At 36.5% G+C, this 21520-nt stretch overlaps 2 protein-coding genes across 2 annotated transcripts; both read right to left on the bottom strand.

The window, feature by feature from the left end:
- Positions 1 to 2674: 2674 nt before the first annotated feature.
- On the bottom strand, positions 2675 to 3539 carry LOC111983979 (uncharacterized). The gene is made up of 2 exons (XM_024015620.1): positions 2964 to 3539; positions 2675 to 2878 (listed from the first exon to the last, which is right to left on the bottom strand). The coding sequence occupies exons 1-2, from the start codon at positions 3537 to 3539 to the stop codon at positions 2675 to 2677; spliced, it is 780 nt and encodes a 259-aa protein (XP_023871388.1).
- Positions 3540 to 8482: 4943 nt separating this feature from the next.
- Positions 8483 to 14391, bottom strand: LOC112021956 (geranylgeranyl transferase type-2 subunit alpha 1). The gene is made up of 8 exons (XM_065764857.1): positions 14069 to 14391; positions 13810 to 13984; positions 12567 to 12727; positions 12380 to 12484; positions 10787 to 11587; positions 10520 to 10700; positions 9785 to 9971; positions 8483 to 9227 (listed from the first exon to the last, which is right to left on the bottom strand). The coding sequence occupies exons 1-8, from the start codon at positions 14182 to 14184 to the stop codon at positions 8833 to 8835; spliced, it is 2121 nt and encodes a 706-aa protein (XP_065620929.1). The 5' UTR covers positions 14185 to 14391; the 3' UTR covers positions 8483 to 8832.
- Positions 14392 to 21520: the final 7129 nt, after the last annotated feature.

The following is a 21520-nucleotide window of genomic DNA, read 5'->3' as shown; positions in this document are numbered from 1 at the left end:
TAGGTTAGGATGCACTGTTCAGAGGTCTTCTCCACATAAATGCGGCCAGAAAAGCTGTTGCAATGCATTGAATATGGTGGCAGCAGCCTTTCCCTCAGATATTTCCCCATCCTTATCGTTCCTGAATATGCTTTGAGCTTATCTTGATCAGGTGGAGTCCTCGAACAGTCATTCAGGCTTTTCCCCTACTCAATTAGTCTTCGATATTACATCAGAGCAAAACATCTTCCTCGGACAGGAGATGTCCTCCTCGGACTGGTGATATCCTCCTCGGACAGCGATGAATCTTCACCAAGAGGATTCCACTCCAGTCTGGGCCTTGTCTTCTCCGCATCCCTCTTTTCGGATGTGAAACAGTTCTCTCGTGGGCATTCGGCCCATTAACTTGGGCCTGACCCCTTTTTCCCCCACACAAGTTAAGAACCATTTAAAATTCATTTCAGACTGCCATGAGCCTGAAATATTATGCATGCATTTAGTTAGTAGGAAAATCAGTCTGTTTTGCTTACGCAGGGAATGAAATCGTCAATTTTTTGGTTATTTTGGGCTCTCAACTTCCAGTTCCAGGCAGGGAAGAAATGAGATTGGCGGTGTGGGTCAGAAAGATGATACAAAACTCTCTATTAACTTACAATAATGTTCCATTGATTAAATGCATCCTACAATTCCTCTGTTTTCTAGTAATGGAGGTTCCTTCTCTTTAGTTCAGACTTCAGAGTAATGGAGGTTCCTTTTCTTTAGTTCAAAAGATGCACGAAGAAATGACCATGATTCATTTACAATATGGTTAAAACTTATTTTTCTCATCGAGACTGTTAGTTTATTATGACTTTAGAGGCAGCAGTTCCTTGAAACGAAGAATACTTAACTTCAAAAAATTATTACTTGTGATGTTTCATACGTATCTAAATATCAGCAAGCAATAATCGCCCGGCTTAAAAGTTTTGAGTTTAATGAAAATTTGTAATAATTTAATGGGGTAATTACACATAACTGTCATAATCCACCTGTGGTTTGGGCGAAAATCACTTTGCCTATCCGTGGTTTGAAAATTATTACTTAACCCACTTGTGGTATGTTTCTGTCAATCTCCGTAACCCAGCTCAAGCTCAGCCGTTACAAAAACACTTCTTAACTCCAAAACACAACATAACGTGAATCAAAACACCTAAAACTCAGAAACTTTTCGAGAGAGAGACTTGTGGGGAGATCAACATGTTCTTCGTGGTTTGGAGTGTTTGGAGGAGGAGAAAGCACAAGTTTCACAACATCAAAGCTAGGGAAGGTAGTTAAAGAAAATCAAGGTATTTGTCTTTGTTCTCGATTTACGGTTTCAGATTTTGTTCAAGTGCTAACTTACTGTGTGAAACTCTAAATCTGTACAACAATTTCCTGCGGCTAGTGTTTTTTGTGAAGACCACTGTTGATTTTTTATAATTATCAATTAGTGTAAAAAACAATCATCTTTTTTTGAGCAATTATATGTATGTAGGGACAAAACCAGGATTCAAACCTGAAGGGGGCCAAAGCTTAAAATATATATATTTTTTTATGAAAATAAAAACTAACATTTATTTCATATTCAACAAACTACTATATATAAAATAAGTGTTTCTTAAACATTTCAACACATTTATCAAAATGGAACTTGACGCTATTTAAGAGGAGATCCAAAAATATATATATTTAAGGGCAAATTTTAATTTTTAAAATTACATATGTATACCAGTTTTTCTTTTTTCTTTTTTAATTGGGAGGTTATTAGGACCAAAATTTAAAATTTCAACATATATATATATATACTGGCTTTTTTTTTCTTTTTCTTTTTTTTGGGGGNAGCAAAAACATCAAGAAACCAAATTACAATGATCAAACAAAACAGGAAGAGAGAAACAAGAAAAAGATAATATAGCTAAACACCATTGGAGAAGAGAAAAAAAGAAAAAAGACTTAAACTCAAGAATGGATCGTTTGTAACCCTCAAAGCTTCTGGCATTCTGTTCCTGCCAGATACACCACATTAAACAGTGCGGCACCATCCTTCATATAACTATATTACGATGACGCCTGAAGTTACAAGACCAACAATCCAACAAGTCCACTACCCTTTGCGACATCACCCAACAAATACCAAACAAGCAAAAGACCATACTCCACATCTCAAAAGCCAAAAGACAATGAAGAAGAAAATGATCAACAGATTCCCCACACCTTTTGCACATAAAGCACCACTCCAGGACAACAAAATGTCTCTTCCGAAGGTTATCAATAGTTAGAATCTTGCCTAGAGCCGCTGTCCAAGAGAAAAAAGCTACCCGGGGGGGGGGGGGTGGACCTACGATTGCCACACCATTTTCCACGGGAAGGAACTGGCGGTAGAGGGGGATAGGGAGTGACAATACCTGCTCACCGCGAAACCCCTACTGTTGGCCAGCTTCCAACAAAGTTTGTCAGAACCAACCCCTCGCACCTTAGTGGAGAAGATCAAGACTATACACGAATCCAAAGATTGTGACTCTTGATCATTCACTAGGCGACGAAACTGAAGGTCCCAAAAAATTCTCCCATTAGTAAAGCACATAACCTCAGAGCCTGAAGCATTCTTTGTCCTACTAATATTATATAAATCTAGAAACACCTCTTTAAGAGGACGGTCCCTACACCATACATCATCCTAAAACTTCACACGAGAACCATCACCCACATCATACCGAATGAACTTAGAAAAATACAGCCAGCCTCTTCTAATGAACTTCCACAAACTAACACCATATGCTCCAGACACGGATTTTGTACACCAACCACCCCACTTATTCCCATACTTCGCCTCAATGACCCTTCTACAAAGAGCATCATTCTCCGCACCATAACCATTTGGCTAATAAGGCAGAGTTAAACCTTCTCAAGCACCAAATGCCTAACCCTTCATTCTTCACTGGCCTACAAACCTTCAACCAACTTACTAAATGAATTTTACGTTCGCCACCGATACCATTCCAAAGAAAGTCTCTTTGCAAATCCTCCATCTGCTTTGCCACCTTAACTGGAATAGGGAAAAGGGAAAGAAAGTAAGTAGGCAGGCTAGAGAGAGTACTCTTAATAAGGGTAACCTTGCCCCCCTTAGATAAATACAATCTCTTCCAATCAGCTAACCTTCTTTCCATCTTCTCCAAAATAGGATTCCAAACCGTCTTATCTTTAAAGGAAGCACTCAACAGAAGACCAAGATATTTCAGCAAAAGAGTTGATTCTCTACAGCCCAAAATCTCCACTAGCTTATGCATATTAGACACATCCCCAACTGGAACCAATTCAGACTTATCTAAATTAATTGTTAGCCCTGACACCTCCTCAAATCTAGAGAGAATCCCACGCAGAACTGTTATATGATTACTGTCAGCATCACAGAAAACAAGAGTATCGTCCGCAAACAACAAATGAGATACCGTCAACAAGGAGCCATTTGCATTCCCCACTGAGAAGCCCGAAAACTGACCTGCCACAATAACTGCGTCCAACATACGGCTCAAAGCCTCCATGACAATATCAAAGAGAAAAGTGGATAACAGATCACCTTGCCTCAGTCCTCTAGTACTCCCAAAGAAGTCAGAAGGACAACCATTGATCAAAATGGAGAATTTAATAGTTGATATGCAACACCTGATCCATCTTCTCCACTTATCGGAAAAACCACATTGTTGTAACAATTAACCAATTCTTCATTCATTGACACATCAAAACATTACATCAGTAGGCTAGTGTTATTACAATGCAAATTCATTAACAACATTGCCATAACTATCTCTACTAACCAATTAACTACTTCAGGGCAACAACCTCGGTCTCTTCACTCTAGAGAACTCAATTGAGCCAAAACATAACAACAACATAACAATAATAAAAAAGATCCATGACAAAATGCATGCAAACTTCCACATTCTCTGCTTCTCTTTAGCAAACATGGCATTTCCCTTAACTTTTGCACAGACAGCTTAAGCCTTTCTCTCCCTCTACTTGGCCTTGGCTTCCACTACAAGAGCTTTTTCTGGCATTTGCCTAGCTTCTTTTGCCATTTTTAGAGCTATCCTTTCCCTCTCATTGGCAAGTTGGAGAGCACTCTCAAGCCTAGACATCATCTCTAAAGCCAAAGGTACAGTTTCATTCCCACGAGGACAGGTTGGGTTATCAACCAAAACAAAGAAATGACACTTATGACCAACCTTATAACGGCTACAACCCAAGAACCTCATCCCAAAATTATACAAACTCAAAATTGTTCTCAAAACACAAGTGTGCTCATTGCACATATGCCCACATGAACCCGAGAAATTACCACTTGATGAAGACATATCAATAAAACACGATTCTTGGGAAGTACAGATTTAGAGTTTCACACAGTAAATTGGCACTTGAACAAAATCTGAAACCCTAAATTGAGAACAGACACAAATACCTTGATTTTCTTTACCGAAACTACCTTCCCTAACTTCAATGTTGCAAAACTTGTAAATTTTCCCCCTCCAGACACTCCAAACCAAGAACACGTTGATCTCACCACAGGTCTCTCTCTAGAAAAGTTTTCGAGTTTTGGGTGTTTTGATTCGCGTTATGTTGTGTTTTGGGGTTAAGAGGTGTTTTTGTAATGGCTGGGCTTGAGGTGAGTTACAGAGATTGAAAACATACAACAGATGGGTTAAGTGATACTTTTCAAACCACAGGTAGGCAAAGTGATTTTCGCCCAAACCATAGGTGGGTTATATGTAATTACCCATAATTTAATTATTATTTTAGTACTTCGAAATGGTGAAAGTCAATGATTTTTTCCCTTGCAATGATCAAAGTGAAGGGATTTGATCTCTAATTTTTCTACTCATGGAAACAACCTAATTGCAAAACTCATTTCTTGATTGTTAAAATACTAATGACATAACATAATTTAATCCACTCATCTCAAAATGGATGGATATAATTTTAAGAACTTTATGACCATGAAGGAGTTACCCTTAAACTCTTAAAGGGTCTTTTAATTCATTTATCATATATAAATTTGTATATACAGCAGTTTCAATAATCTCAATCATTGTTGAAAAGCAAATATTATTATGTGTAAATTAACATAAAATTGCCTAAAGTCTTATAACCCAATTGACATATATCCTCGTTCTTCATCCCTAGTTCGTAAGTCCAACCTACCTTTCCCCTTCCCTCAACCACAAAAAGGGAAAATAATAAAACTCGGATGATGTGAGGAGTTTATACTTTATAGGTCAACATGTCGATATCTTTCAATTACAAACTAGTTTTCCCATTGTTTATCCCCAAAAAAATAAAAAAAAAAAAAAAAAAAAAAAAAAAAAAAAAAAAAAAAAAAAAAAAAAAACCTAGTTTTACCATTTCAAATATGAAATCCGATGTTGCCAACTTGGACAAGGCCGAGGCCCAAACAATTGGATTGTAGAAAGCAAGGGTTCGGAGGATTTATAGACCAGAATGTGGGTTTTGGACTTTTGGGTTGGGGTGATCCAGATTGTTGACCTAAGCCCAAGAAAGGAGGGGTTGACTACGTACTCACCACGACACAAATTTTCCCATTCTTTTTATGATGGCCAGTTGACTCCGTGCTCAAAACAAATCACTAACTTGCTAATTTATAATTTAATTTTTTATTAGAATAATACAATCCCTTTAAAAAAGCCCCTATTTTCTTTTTTCTTTTTTGAGAGAGAAAAAAACCCCTATTTTTAATTAACTGTAAGAGCATTCGCAGCAGTGGTGCTATAAAGGTATAATGCTATTTTTTTAGCTCTTATTCACAAAAAACACCATGCAGCAGTGGAGCTAAATCTAAAGACACATCTATCTTTAGATGTGCACTGTAACACACAGGTAAAAAAAAAAAAAAAAAAATTTATTACAGTTCTCTCTCCTCTCTCAGTAAATATATATTTCCTATTCTCTCTCTCTCTCTCTCCGGCTTCTCTTCTGTCTTCTTTCTTCCTCAATTTTTTTTTTCTCACTCGCTTGCCGGCCAGCTCCCTCATCTCCCTCATCCCTTAGCTCGCCGACCAACTCCCTCATCGCCGATCTGTTCCGCTGACCCACCCTAAGCCCCATCGCCCACATTGATTCCGACGACGAAGCCCCCGAAGCCGCAAACACTGAAACTCTAATGAAGACGACTCCTCCATTCGCACCTTCACCAAAGCTCGCCTCGACGCCGCCAACGCAGGTAGAGGCTCCAATTTGACTCCGCTCAAAACACGAAGATCAAGACAGAGAATCTGAGCTCCTCCGCCACGGTTAAGATCGAGAATCTGGGTCCCACAGCTCCGGCCGGGAGCTCGGTGCCTAGAATCGTTATTTAGAAGTGATTGATTCAATGAATTGAGAATAGAAATGGTGTTTGTGGAATTTGTGATTGTGGTTGTGGTTTTGGTTTTTTTTTATTTTATTTATTTATTATTTTTATGTTGTGTTGTGGTTGCCAAAGTAGAGTGGTGGTTGTGGCCGGTGGTGGTGGTGGTTGTTGGGGTTGTGGTTGTGGCTGTGGTGATGGCAGAGGTGGTTGTGGTTGATTTATTAATGTTTTTTAGGCAGTGTGATATATTATTTTATTGTAGGGGTGTATTATTTTATTGTGATATTTATATTATTTTATTGTGTTGAAAGCTAAAATAGAACCACTGCTGTAGCATATGTATAGGTAAAATAGATAAAGTAACCTTTATTGGTGCTAAATAGCTAAAATTATAGATGAACTGCTGCGAATGCTCAGCTTACAATTAGGGAATTGTCCAGTAAGCAAAAGCTGCATCATTGTCCATGCACCCTACTTCCAACAAGACCAAATCAACCGGTTGATCTTGATCTTGTCCAAAATGCTGAGAAATATCGAACTAGTCGATCCAAAATCATAACTCATCAGATCAATGTCACACTATTTTATTTCTCTAGATCAAGTTATTCACATTTGTTTGTATCTGATTTATAAGCCACTTGGCCTATTATTCTTAGTTTCCAACATGCCAATTACGCTTCTTGTAAAGGGAGAATCAAGTGTTGTCATTTCATTTAAGTTGTCTTTAAAGCAGACTTAAAAAGTTAGCAAAAAAGAGAGTGCAAAAGAAAGTTGCAAGATAATAATGATGTCAAGTTCAAACAAAATGAACAAGACAATATATCTACATGTCCTTTTTGGGCTCTTTGCCAGTGTCATAGTCAGCTCATATTTTGATGGCTTTCAAAAGAATTTGATGCAAGATAGTAAAGGCCACCCAGAAGAAAATCTCAGTAAGTTTAACCCTATCCATGCAGACTATCTTCCCAGGTGTTCCATTTCGGATACTATTCATTCATGCAGCAGAATCATTTAAATCTTTTATATATATATATATATATATAACTAGAATGTTCTAAATCTTTCAACTCATACTATCATTCATTCTCATCATTATATGTTAATTGTTACACATCATTTAAATCTGCCAAATGACTTTAATATTTACTGAAGAAGACTAGTGTGTGTTTGACTAGAACTTACAAACCAATTTTTTTTTGTTTTTTTAGCTTTTATGTACAGCTTTTTAAAAGCTTACTTTTTGTTACTTTTTCAAAGTATAAGTATACATTATCACACTTTCAACAATAAGTTTTCAGCAAAAAGCTAAATAGGTTGTTCCCAAACTGATTTGAATGTGCAGTTCAATTACCAAGCAACGTGGCAAGAAGTGTTCAAGATAACTTCTTCACCTTGGCAATCAAATTTCAACATTTCTTCATCTCAAGGTGTTTACAATTCAGATACTTGCCAGCACTACAGCCAGCACCTTCTACTATCTCTACGCTATTTTGGGTAGCATTTACACGATCAATCTCATCTATGTCCGATGACTCTTTGTAATATTATTTTGATAGAGCTAACTCTCCCTCTATCTCTAAACCTGGCACATTCTCACTAAACATGTGGGCAATACCACTGTTTTTATTTTATGGGTTTAAGCTCTAAGCTGATTAGGCGATAGCTCTCATCTCAACCAACCCATGCCCTCAAAAGTCCCCAGATACTTGTCATCACTGCAGCCAGCACCTTCTACTATCTCAATGATAGTTTGGGTAGCAATTTCTCAATCAATAGCATCCAAGTTCAATGACTCTTTGCAATTGTACTATTCAATACAAGTGTTCTTTCTCATCCTTTTTTTTTTTTTTTTTTTTTGTGCAATGGGGTTACCCTGGCAAAGCTGCTCTATCTAACAAGTTCACTAAAAATGTGGGCAATACATCGCAAATGTTCATTCCCTCAATGTGTTAGCAAATCATCAAATCACTAACTATAACTCCGCTCCTCTAGTCAGCCTAGCCCACTAAATCGCACAATTGCAAAGTACATATAAACAATAGTTTAGCCACACACACACACACATAAAAAAAAAAAAAAAAAAGTTCAAGTTTACTTTTTCAAAAAGGGAATGCATACCAATACTTAAAGCTCAATCAAGATGAAGTCTGTAAAATAGATCTGAATGAGGAACTTATACAACGGTACATTAAATCCCTCTTCAAAGGCAAACACAGCAAATTGCGAGCAATGTCTGGTCTAGCTTATTAAACAAGTTTAATAAGAAGACCAGCCAAGATAAACATGCATGTGCTTTGCACATCAACAGAACATAGATAACCTATTTACACAAGCCAAACATACCAAAAGCTTGCGTACAGATTACATTGTTGCATCCCTTGATAAATTCTAGGATTTGTATACCAAAGTAAATGGTTCTCCAACAAATTACAGTATGGTACACCTCATTTTAAAGATAGAAAAAGAATTTAAGGTTAATGCAACTGCAATTCTTGACCATCCAGCCACTTAAGTGTAGGAACAATCTTGACCAAAAATGATTTAAATTTTTCATCGGCAATTGCATTCCCCACAATATCTAATTGTGTCAAATTCAAGTCTTTAAATATTAGAAAAGCTTCCCAATAATTTGTCTGGTTAACATCACCAGTCACCGTTTCATCATGACTCCAATCAATTTCTTCTGTATGAGATAAAGGAGAAGAGCAAAGATACCTTGTTGTGTCAATCGAGTGGGAACCTATCTCGTTGAATGAAATATCCAACACTTTAAGTGACTTCAGCAGTCTCAAGGGTCCCAGAGCAGTAAAACTACTGAGTTTATTGTTACTTAGATTTAAGCAAGAAAGAAGCTGCATAGCCTCCAATCCTGTGAAAAGACTCAATATAAGAAAAAGGACCCCAATATATGCCAATTTCCTCTCAACAATAAAAATGAAGCTTATTTAACTACTACTACTATGCATCATGCAGCAGTCAAGAGCTTAAAACTAGCCCCAATTATCAAAACCCAGAAGACCACACATATAGTGCTTTGGTGCCTAACCTTCACATGACCTTCAGTCAAAAAAAAAAAAAAAAAAACCTTCACATGGCCTGGAAACTTGGGTCTCCATATATTCATAGGATCCCTCAAATGAATTAGCATGTCACATATATAACAACCCAGTCTATTTCAAAAGTTTTTGCATCCCAGATGGGGATAAATATGCTGACCACATCAAAATCCATATGATGAAAATGATCTCAATGCATCAATGTGCAACAACATGAAATCCCAGGTTTTCCAGCTGACTTCACTGTTGACCAAGTTATTTAGAGAAAACTAATTGAGTTGATGGGTCAAACATGAAATCAATAGGTACTGTGAACTAAACAAACTAAAAAGAGATCCAGTAAGATAAATCAAATAGTGAAGAAGTTTACCTTCCATTGATCGAAGTTCATTGTGGCTCAGGTCTAGCATTTGGACCCATAGTAACTTCTCAATGGAACCCATCCGCGACAATGATATATTATTGAGTCGTAAACAGATAGAATTACCCAAAAATGATGAAGTCCTATCTCCATGACGAAAGCAGTACCTCAGCAAAGACTCCCTATTGGAAGTTATCTGCAGAACCAACACAATATCAGAATCTCTCACTTCAAATAAAATTCTAGTTAGAGCAAGAGTAAAATGTAAACTTATTCTGATAAATTAGTAAGAGATTACACATTAGCATTCAAAGAACTGGGAGGAGCACACAGTGTGCACAGACTGAGCATATCAAATTAAGGCGTGCAACGCAACACTTGCCCATACCAATTATTTACATCAAGATATTGATGTGATCCCAAAAAAGATCTTGGTAACAGGCCCACTCAAAACAATAAGAATAAATAAAAAAAAGGGGTAACCTATGTATAAAAGAGAGTTTCTCCATCTCAGAATTCAAAAGTTGTTGGCATAAACCTGCCTATTGAAGACTCAAGAGTATATATTTAAATTGACTGAAACAGTGAAACCAATCATTATGAGTATTTGGAATGTCAAACATTGAACAAGTAAAGAAAGATTCAACAATTACACGCACAAGCAGAATTACTACCAACAGAAAGGCTAAAGGAGTAAGGGAACTATGCTTTACTAGTCAGTTAATACAGAAAGGAAGAAATAACCTGCTGCAATAAAACTAAGCTGCGTTCATCCTTGTAGTATTGAGAATGTGGTGAATCCAACTTCATTAAGTCACTATAAAGTTGAATAACTTCTTCAGAATGGACCATTTTGTTTGCAATTGGAGACAGCATCATGTCATGCGCAATCAACAATCTTGCAAGCGTAAGCTTTCCAATTTTACTACATAACCAAGAGATTTTTTTTTTATTTTTTAAGGGAATGCCATTTCAAAGTTTAATTTGGCCCATCAAATGAATGAAGCTTACCAGTTAATCTCTGACAACAATTCCCGGAAGAGAGCTATTTCATTAGCTATAGTCTCAGCACGCCACTTTGAGGATGATTCCTCATGGTCATCCTTAATATTTAGTTGATCTAAAGATAAAATTGGATTTGATTCCTGAGAATGTGATTCATATAAAAGAAAATTATCCTCTCTCCAAGAGACCATCTCTACACCATGCCCAGCAAGGTCTTTTTCAAAAGGCCGTACAAACACTTTAAAGGCAAACCTGGAAGGATGGCTATAGTGAAAACCACTTGAGGAAATGATTCCTGGGGTATGTCCAACGCTAACCTCTACGGGGTAAAATTCTGAAGAATGGAGCTTTATATTGGGATAATTGAGATAGGTAACCCAAACTTGGGCAGTCTGGGAATTATTTGTTGACAGAGGTTTCCAAGTAAGTTCTCCTTTCGTGTTGAGCACAGATTCAACAGATATTGTAGATGAATTTACACCTTCAACAGCTTTATTAAAATAGACAACGAGTGGAATTGTTCCCAACTCAGAATGGAAAGTATTGAATGGAGACAAAGCAGAGTCTTCCAGGCAGCTATCTCCCAATAGAATTAGATTAGAATCATGAGCAGGCCAAGAAGAAACAAGTAGAGGAGCATCAGCTTTCACAGTTTGCTCAAGAAGCCAAAGATGATAAAACCAACCACTTTGATCATCTGGGTCTGTGAAAAGTGCTTGGTGTACGAGCTCGTACTCCTCATTCAAGACCTTCTCTTTTGGGAAAAAACCTTGAGCCTTTCTTTTCAGCAAATTAGACAGAAGTACACTGCAAAAGTCCGTTAATAAGGTAAATATAGTAATATATGTGTTCGGTAATTATTGACATAACTGTCACAGCATAGGCTAAAACCATTGGAAGTTTGTGAATATAAATTTCTCAAAAAAAAAAAAGAGATAAAGTAAACTCAAACCAAGCAGGATGGAACCTGAAAATCCCAAGGACAATATGTCTATACTTGTGTACTTCCCCTAATTGTTAAGTTTAACAGTTTTATATAATCAAACCTAGATGTAATTTAGCATGTTTCATGCACAACTATACATAGCCATATCAAACAATGATCTTCATCCTTGGGAACCTGTCAATTTTTTCTATCAATGATTCTGCATATTACGATGCACTTATCTTAATAAAATGCACATCCTTAATAAGTGTGTCTCAGATTATATATTCTACCCACAAACTCAAATGCACTTTTATATCTTCTTCCTCTTTGCATTTATGTGAGAGGATTAGAACAACATGGGTAGTGCAACCAAACCAATGAGAGCCAAATGCCAATATTGAGTTCATAATCAAGACCAACCACTTATTCTAAAAATGCAACGACTCCGTAAGGCAAATACTCACGCGTGCAATATTAAAATGATTTTAGTATATACTAACTTAATAACAAAAGCTGCATTCAAAATCTATTGTGAGATGGTGTTAAATTAGAAACATAGACCAAATCCAAGAAAAAAGAAAGACTAGCATATAGGGTTCAATTTATTCATTTGGAGTATAATTGGTAATCAATTCCAATATTGACCAGTAAAAACCAAATCAGAATTATACCTACGATTGTGCCACGCAGAATAATTGCTGAAATTTTTATTTATCATATCCGTTGTATACTGTAATTCATCCACCTCTGATATGTTCAACAATGATGCCACGAATCTGACCAAAAAAGTATTTAAGTCAAAGAATGAACAAAAAATTTCTAAATCGCACACATTCGAAATCAGGGCTAAGATTTCACCTCCGGTAATTCCATGCATGAAAGTTCCGAGAATCGGCCTTTTGGAACCGATCTAGTAGACGCAATTCATGATCTAAAGATGATTGCCACTTGCTTAGCACCCATTTTCGATGATGCCACGCTCCGTAAGACTTAAAGTTCTGCCTCAATGCACTCTCTACCTACATAAAGTAAATCCAAAATTTATTCTATATACTGCACAAAGATAAATTTAGAAATAATCCAAGTTTGATCACTGAGAAAATTAATAGAAATCAAATGATTGGGAAAATGAACACTCAATTCAACTGAAACAATTGCCTATGCATTTAAGCTTTTCTTCAATGCGCTCTCTATCTACATAAACCAAATCCAAATTATTCTGTACTTATGTAACTTTTCACTCTAAACCTTTGTATTGGATCGGTATATTCAAAACCTAACAGTTGGATTACACATTTCATGTTAATCAGATATAATTATATATATAATTATATATAATTATATATATATATATATATATAATTATATTATCTTTAATATAATAAGCTTTCTATTATCTCCCCACTCCCAAGCTTTCATCTTTCTATAATAAGCTTCGTTGTCCCTCATCTATTATCTTTCCTTCGAAAGGTGTTTGGAAGGTCAAGGCTCCTCCGCGCGTCTCTTTCTTTGTTTGGAATGCAGCTTGGGAGAAGATTCTTACTGGGGATAATCTGCAGGGTAGAGGCTTTGATTTTGTTGACTGGTGCATTATGTGTCGTTGTAGTGGGGAGACGGTAAATCATTTACTACTCCATTACGACAAAGCTTATCAGCTGTGGAGCTGGGTTTTCAGATCTTTTGGGATCAATTGGGTATTGCCAAGTTCGGTTCTAGATACGCTTTTTGGTTGGTGGAATTGGCTGGGAAAGCACTCTTCTAGTATTTGGAATTTAGTTCCTCCATGCCTAATGTGGTGTATTTGGAGGGAGCGAAACTGGCGTACTTTTGAGGACTTGGACAAATCCGATGACCAGTATATATATATATAAAGAGCTTGAAATTTAACCATTTCATAGATGAAATAGTTATTGATCTATGATCATCTTGATATTTATACAAACAGTGGAATTGTCAAGTAACTGATATTTGAATAAAGCTTTGTTTGGTCACTGAGAAAATTAACGGAGATGCAACAATTGAGAAAATCAACAATGAATTCAACCGAAACAATTAGAATTCAATTCCTTCAGTTCTGAGAGCAAAATAATGCTAAAATTACCACTTTGAGTTCTACATTGAGAATGGAATTGACCGAGTCAGAGTCAGAGTCAGGATCAGACTCGGACTGAGTGAGACGGTGCTCGACGGCGAGTTTCCTATAGTTCCAAGCCGTGTAGTACTCAGGATTGTTTTCTAGAAGCCTCGCGCTTACCTCTAAAGCTTCCTTAGAATAACTGAAACAACAATTTTTTTCATAAAAAATGAGAAAGAATCAAAAATCAAATTAAAAAGAAGTGAAGGAAAAGAGAGAATCGTACATGTTGTTGTGGTGGAAACAGAGGAACTGAGATTGGAGATTGCGAAGCTTTTCAGCTTTGGCTGCTGAAGCTGCTTCGTCCTCTGGTTTTGGAGCTTTGCGAGGCTGTCCGTGCATTTTTTTTTAATATTTATTTTTTTACTGTGTTTGAGATGATGATGATGATGGTGATGGAGATTTTATAAGAGAATTGAGGAGGAGCTCAAAGCATCGACCAGTACCACTTCGAGTTTATCAGATCTGCTCTCTGATTTTAATAATAAGTCTTGTTTGGTTTGTGAGAAAAGGGGATTGGGGAAAGGAAGGAAAAGCTTAACACGGTTTAGGACTTAGGATCCGTGGATTTTTTAGAAAATTAACTACAAAACCCAAACAATATTATTAGTTAGGCAACGTTTTAAACATATTGCATTTCTAGCAATTCGACTATAGAGGAGTCGATTTTACTGTTCATATTGCCTTTTTTGTGAGCCACGTAGGAAAGAAGTCAACTTCAGTGGAGTCGACTTCTATACAAAGAAGTCGACTTCACTGAAGTCGATTTCCCTGTGTAGAAAATTCAAAGAAACCTCACAACCAGAGAAGCGTGTTCTTCGTGCTTCGCCGTCGATGTTGCTGGGTTCGTCGGGGTCTGGTGAAGAAATCAGCGCCTGGGTTCGTGCTTCGTCGCTGGTGAAGAAATCGGCGCCTGGGTTCGTGCTTCGTCGGGGTCTGGTGAAGAAATCGGCGTGTTCTTCGTACTTCGCCGTCGGTGTTGCTGGGTTCGTCGGCGCCTGCGCTCGCTTGCTCGTCGATCTTGCTCGTCGGTGTTGCTGGGTTCGTTTGCTGGGTTCTTCGCCTGGGTTCATCAGCACCTGGCTTCGCCTGGGTTCGTGCTTCGCCTGGGTTCTTCGCTTGGAATGCTTCGCCTGGAAGCTAATTGTGTGGACCTGGAGTTGGTAGGTTTTTGGGGAAGTCAACTTCTGTGCAAAGAAGTCGACTTCACTGAAGTCGACTTCTTTCCTACGTCGCTCACAAAAAAAGGCAATATGAACAGTAAAATCGACTCCTCTATAGTCGAATTGCTAGAAATACAATATGTTTGAAACGTTGCCTAACTAATAATAATGTTTGGGTTTTGTAGTTATTTTCTAAAAAAACCATAGGATCCGTTAAGTCAAGTGAAGTCATGTGAGATGCACATGACTAAAACACACGTTTGCCATTTCTTTGCTAGAGAGAGAGACAAGGGTGGGGATGGAAATGGGGCGGGGGCGGGGCCGAAAGATGGGGTTTTCGTCTCTGCACCGCATGGTTTTGTCTTACCCTATTCTTACCCCACCCCGCATGACGGAGAAAACTTTCTCACCTCATCCTTGCCTCTTAGGACCCCGCGAAGCCCCGCCCCACCCCATAAAACTCTACTTTTTGTTAATTTTCCCGATAACTAGTGCAATTTTTTTAATGAAACTTATTTCATTACTAAAAATATACTTGAAATTACAACTAAATTTATCTCATTAAATCAATTTTTAGAAAAAATTGAATATCCAAGTGTTTAACAAGACAATCATAAAAAATAAAAAATAAAAATCTCATAGTATAACATGTAACAAAATAAAGGTAAAGATCTACATTGGGTAGAATAAAATAAGTTAATATTTATATGTTTGTTTAAATAGTAGGGTTTTAGGGTATGAAAAATTTACAATTATAACCCTTAGCAACGCAGGACAGGGCGGGGCGAGGTGAAGAAAGGGAAGGGTGGAGCAGGGTGGGTCTAAAAAGTTTAAACTCATCCCTGCCCCGCCTCGTGATGCGAGGCTAAAATCTTGCCCCATCCCCCCCCCCACCACCTTTGCAGGGCGGGAAAAACTCGTGCTGGGCGAAGCGAGGCGAGGCGAGGCGAGTCGGGTTAAGCAAGGTAGGGAAAAATTGCCATCCCTAGACGAGGATGAATGAAAGCGAGAGAGTGAGAAGAGGTTTTATTTATTACGGCGCCGTTTTGTACCAAATCATATGCCATCTGTGACTGTGAATGCCTTTCGCTAAAATTCAGACTTTTTTCTCTTTTTTTACAATCCATCTTTTAAAAAAATGCAAAATATAATTAAAAAGGTCGTTTGATAAGAGATTTCTTGTAACGTTGTTTAAGTTTTATGAAAATACGAGTAGATGAAAAAGTGTGTGGAAATATGTATTGTGGTGTTTAAACAACAATTTTTGTTGTTTAAACACCGTTACCAAATGGGGCCAAGTTTTTTTACTAGTATAAATATAATTCTAACTATTATAAAAATATGAATAAAGACAATTTAAACTCATGGATAGTAAATGGGGGTTCCAATTAACTTAACTTATAAAGTTTCTTGTCCGTCATAAGTTGAAACTCTATCTCTAAAAGAAAAGCTCATGGATAATACATAATTTGGGGAAAAATATTCATGATACTTCCTCTTTTCACATTTATGATGGAGAAAAAGTAACTTTAATTTCTATTTTCTAATCATCCGTTATTATAGATGTATCAACTATAAGACAAAGTTTGGCTACAAATTTTGCTATAGATTTAATATCTTTTTATTAGATGTTAATTTTTACAAATTCACCATTGGATTACATTTCTTTTTATATCCTTTGTGCTTACAAAATTTATAGAAGATTGAAGATCAATGGTTATGTCATCAATCAATTGTTTAAATTGCAAGTTTTTATAGTCTAAAATTATGAATAAAAAATAAGTTTATGGATCATATAGTAAATAACATCTAATTGACACAAAATTTGACATATGTGTTAAGAGCATAAAGAACATGCAATTCAATAGTGTAATTTTAAAAATATATAGTCATGTTAGTTTTTTTAATGAAAATTGTAGTTTTATGCTACAACAAAATTTGTAGCCAAACTTTGTCCTCGAATATATTGTATAGATATTAAGTTTGAGTTTAAGAGCAATGCTAACACAAGTTAGTAACACAATGTTGTGTCATAGGGGCCAAACAATTCTATTAGGACCACACTATTTGCCAAAACTTGTTGAAGTGGTTAATTGGCAATCACTTACACATGAAACCATTACTCTTTGTTTTTTTCATCGCTCACAATTGATTAATGAAATACATAATTTATTTTATTATGTGTGTTAGGACATATATATTTTAACTTGATTAAAAACATATGTTACTTATTTATGTAAATTGGTTAATCCTTTGACAAAATGCACTCTACTTGTAATTGGGTAGTTCTAGGTGTTTTTAATACTTCAAGAAACAATGTTTCAAGGTCAAGTGTTGAAGTCATCAAGTCTGTCCAAGAAAAAGCAAGCTGAAGTGCAAAGTTTTTAAAGCTCGACACCTTCTCGATAGCTATCTCGACACCTGCTATCTATCGAGATTTAAAATTTCAGATTTCCAATCTGATTTTCTTGGAATCTGTGAATATGATTTTGAGCCTTCTTTTCTTCTAACCCTAAACATATAAAAGGATTGTTTTAAGAGCCGTCAAGTGTGACACAAGTTGCATTATCATTGAGCAATCTCTGTTCAAGCAAATTGTGATCAAAAGACGAAGTTCTTGACCTAGTTCATCTTCCATCAAGAAGTTGCTGTGTATTTTGCACCGTAGGGTTTTGTAACCAAGCATCTTCCTGCTATTCATCATAAAGGATGAACTGAAGAACTTTACAGCCAACCATTCTTCCTTAGTTGGTGTTCTGAAGTCGCGTACTTGGATCCGCACATTGGTTAGTCACGTACTTGGAGCCGTGCATCAAAGGTGGGAACTGTCGCTACAGATCAAGTCCAATTGGGTATTGGGGTAAGGGTTCAACTGTAGGTTGGTAAGGTACTTGAGATTCCTTTACTTGTAACCGCTTGATTTGATAATAGTGAAGTTTCGGGAGTGGTGATCTGAAAATCACCCGGTGGAGTTTTTGCCGTTAGGGTTTTCCCCATTCGTAAACAAATCACCATGTTATTTATTTTCCGCTGCATATTTAGTTTTTGGTGATTTGTTTGTGCTTCCACGAGATTACATGATTAATTGATTAATTAATAACTTGGCTAAATTAATTAATTAGGATTAATCACTAAGGATCATTCAGATTGTGGCCTATCAATGTGGTCAGATTAATCCAAATACATGGTTTAATTTTATTTTTATTGTTATATTGACTTTGGACCTTGCATATTTGGTTCCAGCTATTTTTAATCCAGTGTGCTTGGCATTACTTCTGAAGAAGATGATGGCCACTTAGTATTCTCTGTGCACGATGAGAATACCGCGTAATACTTTCATTTTTGACACCTATACCACATTCATACTCTTTTAATTTCATGCACGAACATTTTGATGATTATTGTTTTTGCTTTATTAAATAGATCAAATGCTAGTTAAATAATGAGATTTGAAAGTTTCTGTAAGAAGGTTTTTGAAAATTTATTGCTCCCATTTTCTTGCAAATTTAGGCTTTTTAGATTGCATCAAAGGAGAAAATATTACTATGTATGCTGATATCCCAACTTGTTACATCAATTATTGATGACACAGATTAAAGTCTGAATTTCTTGATGAAGATGACACAAACTCAAATTTTCTTTTATAATTATGCAGAAAATCATCGGTTAATGTACTTGATGCAAAAAAAATGTTAACACTACTAGTCTTCTATCAAAGCCAAACATACTGCACCTGCGTGTAACAAGGATCAAAATTGATGCCCTTAATAGAAAGAGTTCAATCAACATTTTTGCTAGGGCTGTCCAGACAACCCGCATATCCGACCCGCCCGGCCAAACCGACCGAACCCGAACCGTCCGTCACCCGATCCGACTACTCCGGCGGTCGGCGGCGGGTCCTTACTTTTCAAAACCGATTCCGGCGGATCGGGTGCGGGTCTCTTCCTCCAATACCCGAGCCACCCGACCCGACCGCCATATAAGGTCTGAAGTTTGTTGCTCTCAGTTCTCACTCTCTCCTTTCAATCTCACGATCTCTGCTACCCTTCACCGACCCTGCTCGTCGTCGATCTCTGCCGCTCCATCGTCGATCTGTGCTCTCCATTGTTGACCTTCGCTCTTTGACGTCAACCTTCGCTCTTCGTCCTCAACGTCGCAGCTAATCTTCGCCTCCATTTCTCAAATTCAATCTTTTTATTTCATCTCTTAGGTTCGTTTATCTGTGGATTTGTGGATTTGTGGATCTGTTCTTTGGGTTTTTATTCTTTGGATTTGTGGATGTTCTTTGGGTTGTTGTTCTTTGGATTTGTGGATCTATTCTTTGGGTTTGTAGATCTTCTCTTTGGGTGGTAGATCAGTTGATTTTGTTCTTCAGGAGTAAAACTTGTGTTTGATCTTTGTATTTCGGTTGAAATCAAAGCCGACCGCCGCCCACCCGAGCCCGATCCGACCCGACCGGTGGCTGTTCGTGGTCGGCGGCGGGTCTGGAACTTCTCCACCCGATCTGATCGGGTCGGTTGCGGGTTAGACACAAACCCTTGCCCCCCCCCCCCCCCCCCCCCCCAACCACCTTTGCAGGGCGGGGACAACTCGCGTTGGGCGAAGCAAGGCGAGGTGGGTTAAGCAAGGTGGGGAAAAATTGCCATCCCTAGACGAGAATGAACGAAAGCGAGAGAGTAAGAAGAGGTTTTATTTATTACGGCGCCGTTTTGTACCAAATCGTATGCCATCTGTGACTTTGAATGCCTTTCTCTAAAAGTCAGACTTTTTTCTCTTTTTTTACAATCCATCTTTTAAAAAATTGCAAAATATAATTAAAAAGGTCGTTTGATAAGAGATTTCTTGTAACGTTGTTTAAGTTTTATGAAAATACATATAGGTGAAAAAGTGTGTGGAAATACGTATTGTGGTGTTTAAACAACAATTTTCGTTGTTTAAACACCGTTACCAAACGGGGCCAAGTTTTTTTACTAGTATAAATATAATTCTAACTATTATAAAAATATGAATAAAGACAATTTAAACTCATAGATAGTAAATGCGGGTTCCAATTAACTTAACTGATAAAGTTTCTTGTCCGTTATAAGTTGAAACTCTACCTCTAAAAAAAAACTCATGGATAATACATAATTTGGGAAAAAATATTCATGATACTTCCTCTTTTCACATTTATGATGGAGAAAAAGTAACATTAATTTCTATTTTCTAATCATCCCTTATTATAGATGTATCAACTATAAGACAAAGTTTAGCTACAAATTTTGCTATAAACTTAATATCTTTTTATTAGATGGTAATTTTTACAAATTCAACATTGATTACATTTTCTTTTTATATCCTTTGTGCTTACAAAATTTATAGAAGATTTAAAATCAATGGTTATGTCATCAATCAATTATTTAAATTGCAAGTTTTTTATAGTCCAAAATTATGAATAAAAAATAATTTTATGGATCATATAATAAATAACATCTGATTGATACAAAATTTGACATATGTGTTAAGAGCATAAAGAACATTCAATTCAATGGTAGTCATGTTTGTTTTTTTAATGAAAATTGTAGTTTTATGCTACAACAAAATTTGTAGCCAAACTTTGTCCTCGAATATATTGTATAGATATTAAGTTTGAGTTTAAGAGCAATGCTAACACAAGTTAGTAACACAATGTTGTGTCATAGGGGGCAAACAATTCTATTAGGACCACACTATTTGCCAAAACTTGTTGAAGTGGTTAATTGGCAATCACTTACACATGAAACCATTACTCTTTGTTTTTTTCATCGCTCACAATTGATTAATGAAATACATAATTTATTTTATTATGTGGTCAGATTAATCCAAATACATGGTTTAATTTTATTTTTATTGTTATATTGACTTTGGACCTTGCATATTTGGTTCCAGCTATTTTTAATCCAGTGTGCTTGGCATTACTTCTGAAGAAGATGATGGCCACCTAGTATTCTCTGTGCACGATGAGAATACCGCGTAATACTTTCATTTTTCACACTTATACCACATTCATACTCTTTTAATTTCATGCACGAACATTTTGATGATTAATGTTTTTGCTTTATTAAATAGATTAAATGCTAGTTAAATAATGAGATTTGAAAGTTTCTGTAAGAAGGTTTTTGAAAATTGATTGCTCCAATTTTCTTGCAAATTTAGGCTTTTTAGATTGCATCAAAGGAGAAAATATTACTATGTATGCTGATATCCCAACTTGTTACATCAATTATTGATGACACAGATTAAAGTTTGAATTTCTTGATGAAGACGACACAAACTCAAATTTTCTTTTATAATTATGCAGAAAATCATCGGTTAATGTACTTGATGCAAAAAAAATGTTAATACTACTAGTCTTCTATCAAAGCCAAACATACTGCACCTGCGTGTAACAAGGATCAAAATTGATGCCCTTAATAGAAAGAATTCAATCAACATTTTTGCATCCCCTTATTCAGAAAAAGAAAATGATGATTATATCACAATAGGGAAAGATGAAC

The sequence above is a fragment of the Quercus suber genome, unplaced genomic scaffold, assembly GCF_002906115.3.
Source record: "Quercus suber isolate HL8 unplaced genomic scaffold, Cork oak 2.0 scaffold_588, whole genome shotgun sequence".
Lineage (NCBI taxonomy): Eukaryota > Viridiplantae > Streptophyta > Magnoliopsida > Fagales > Fagaceae > Quercus > Quercus suber.
This window is presented reverse-complemented; position numbering and strand designations above follow the sequence as displayed.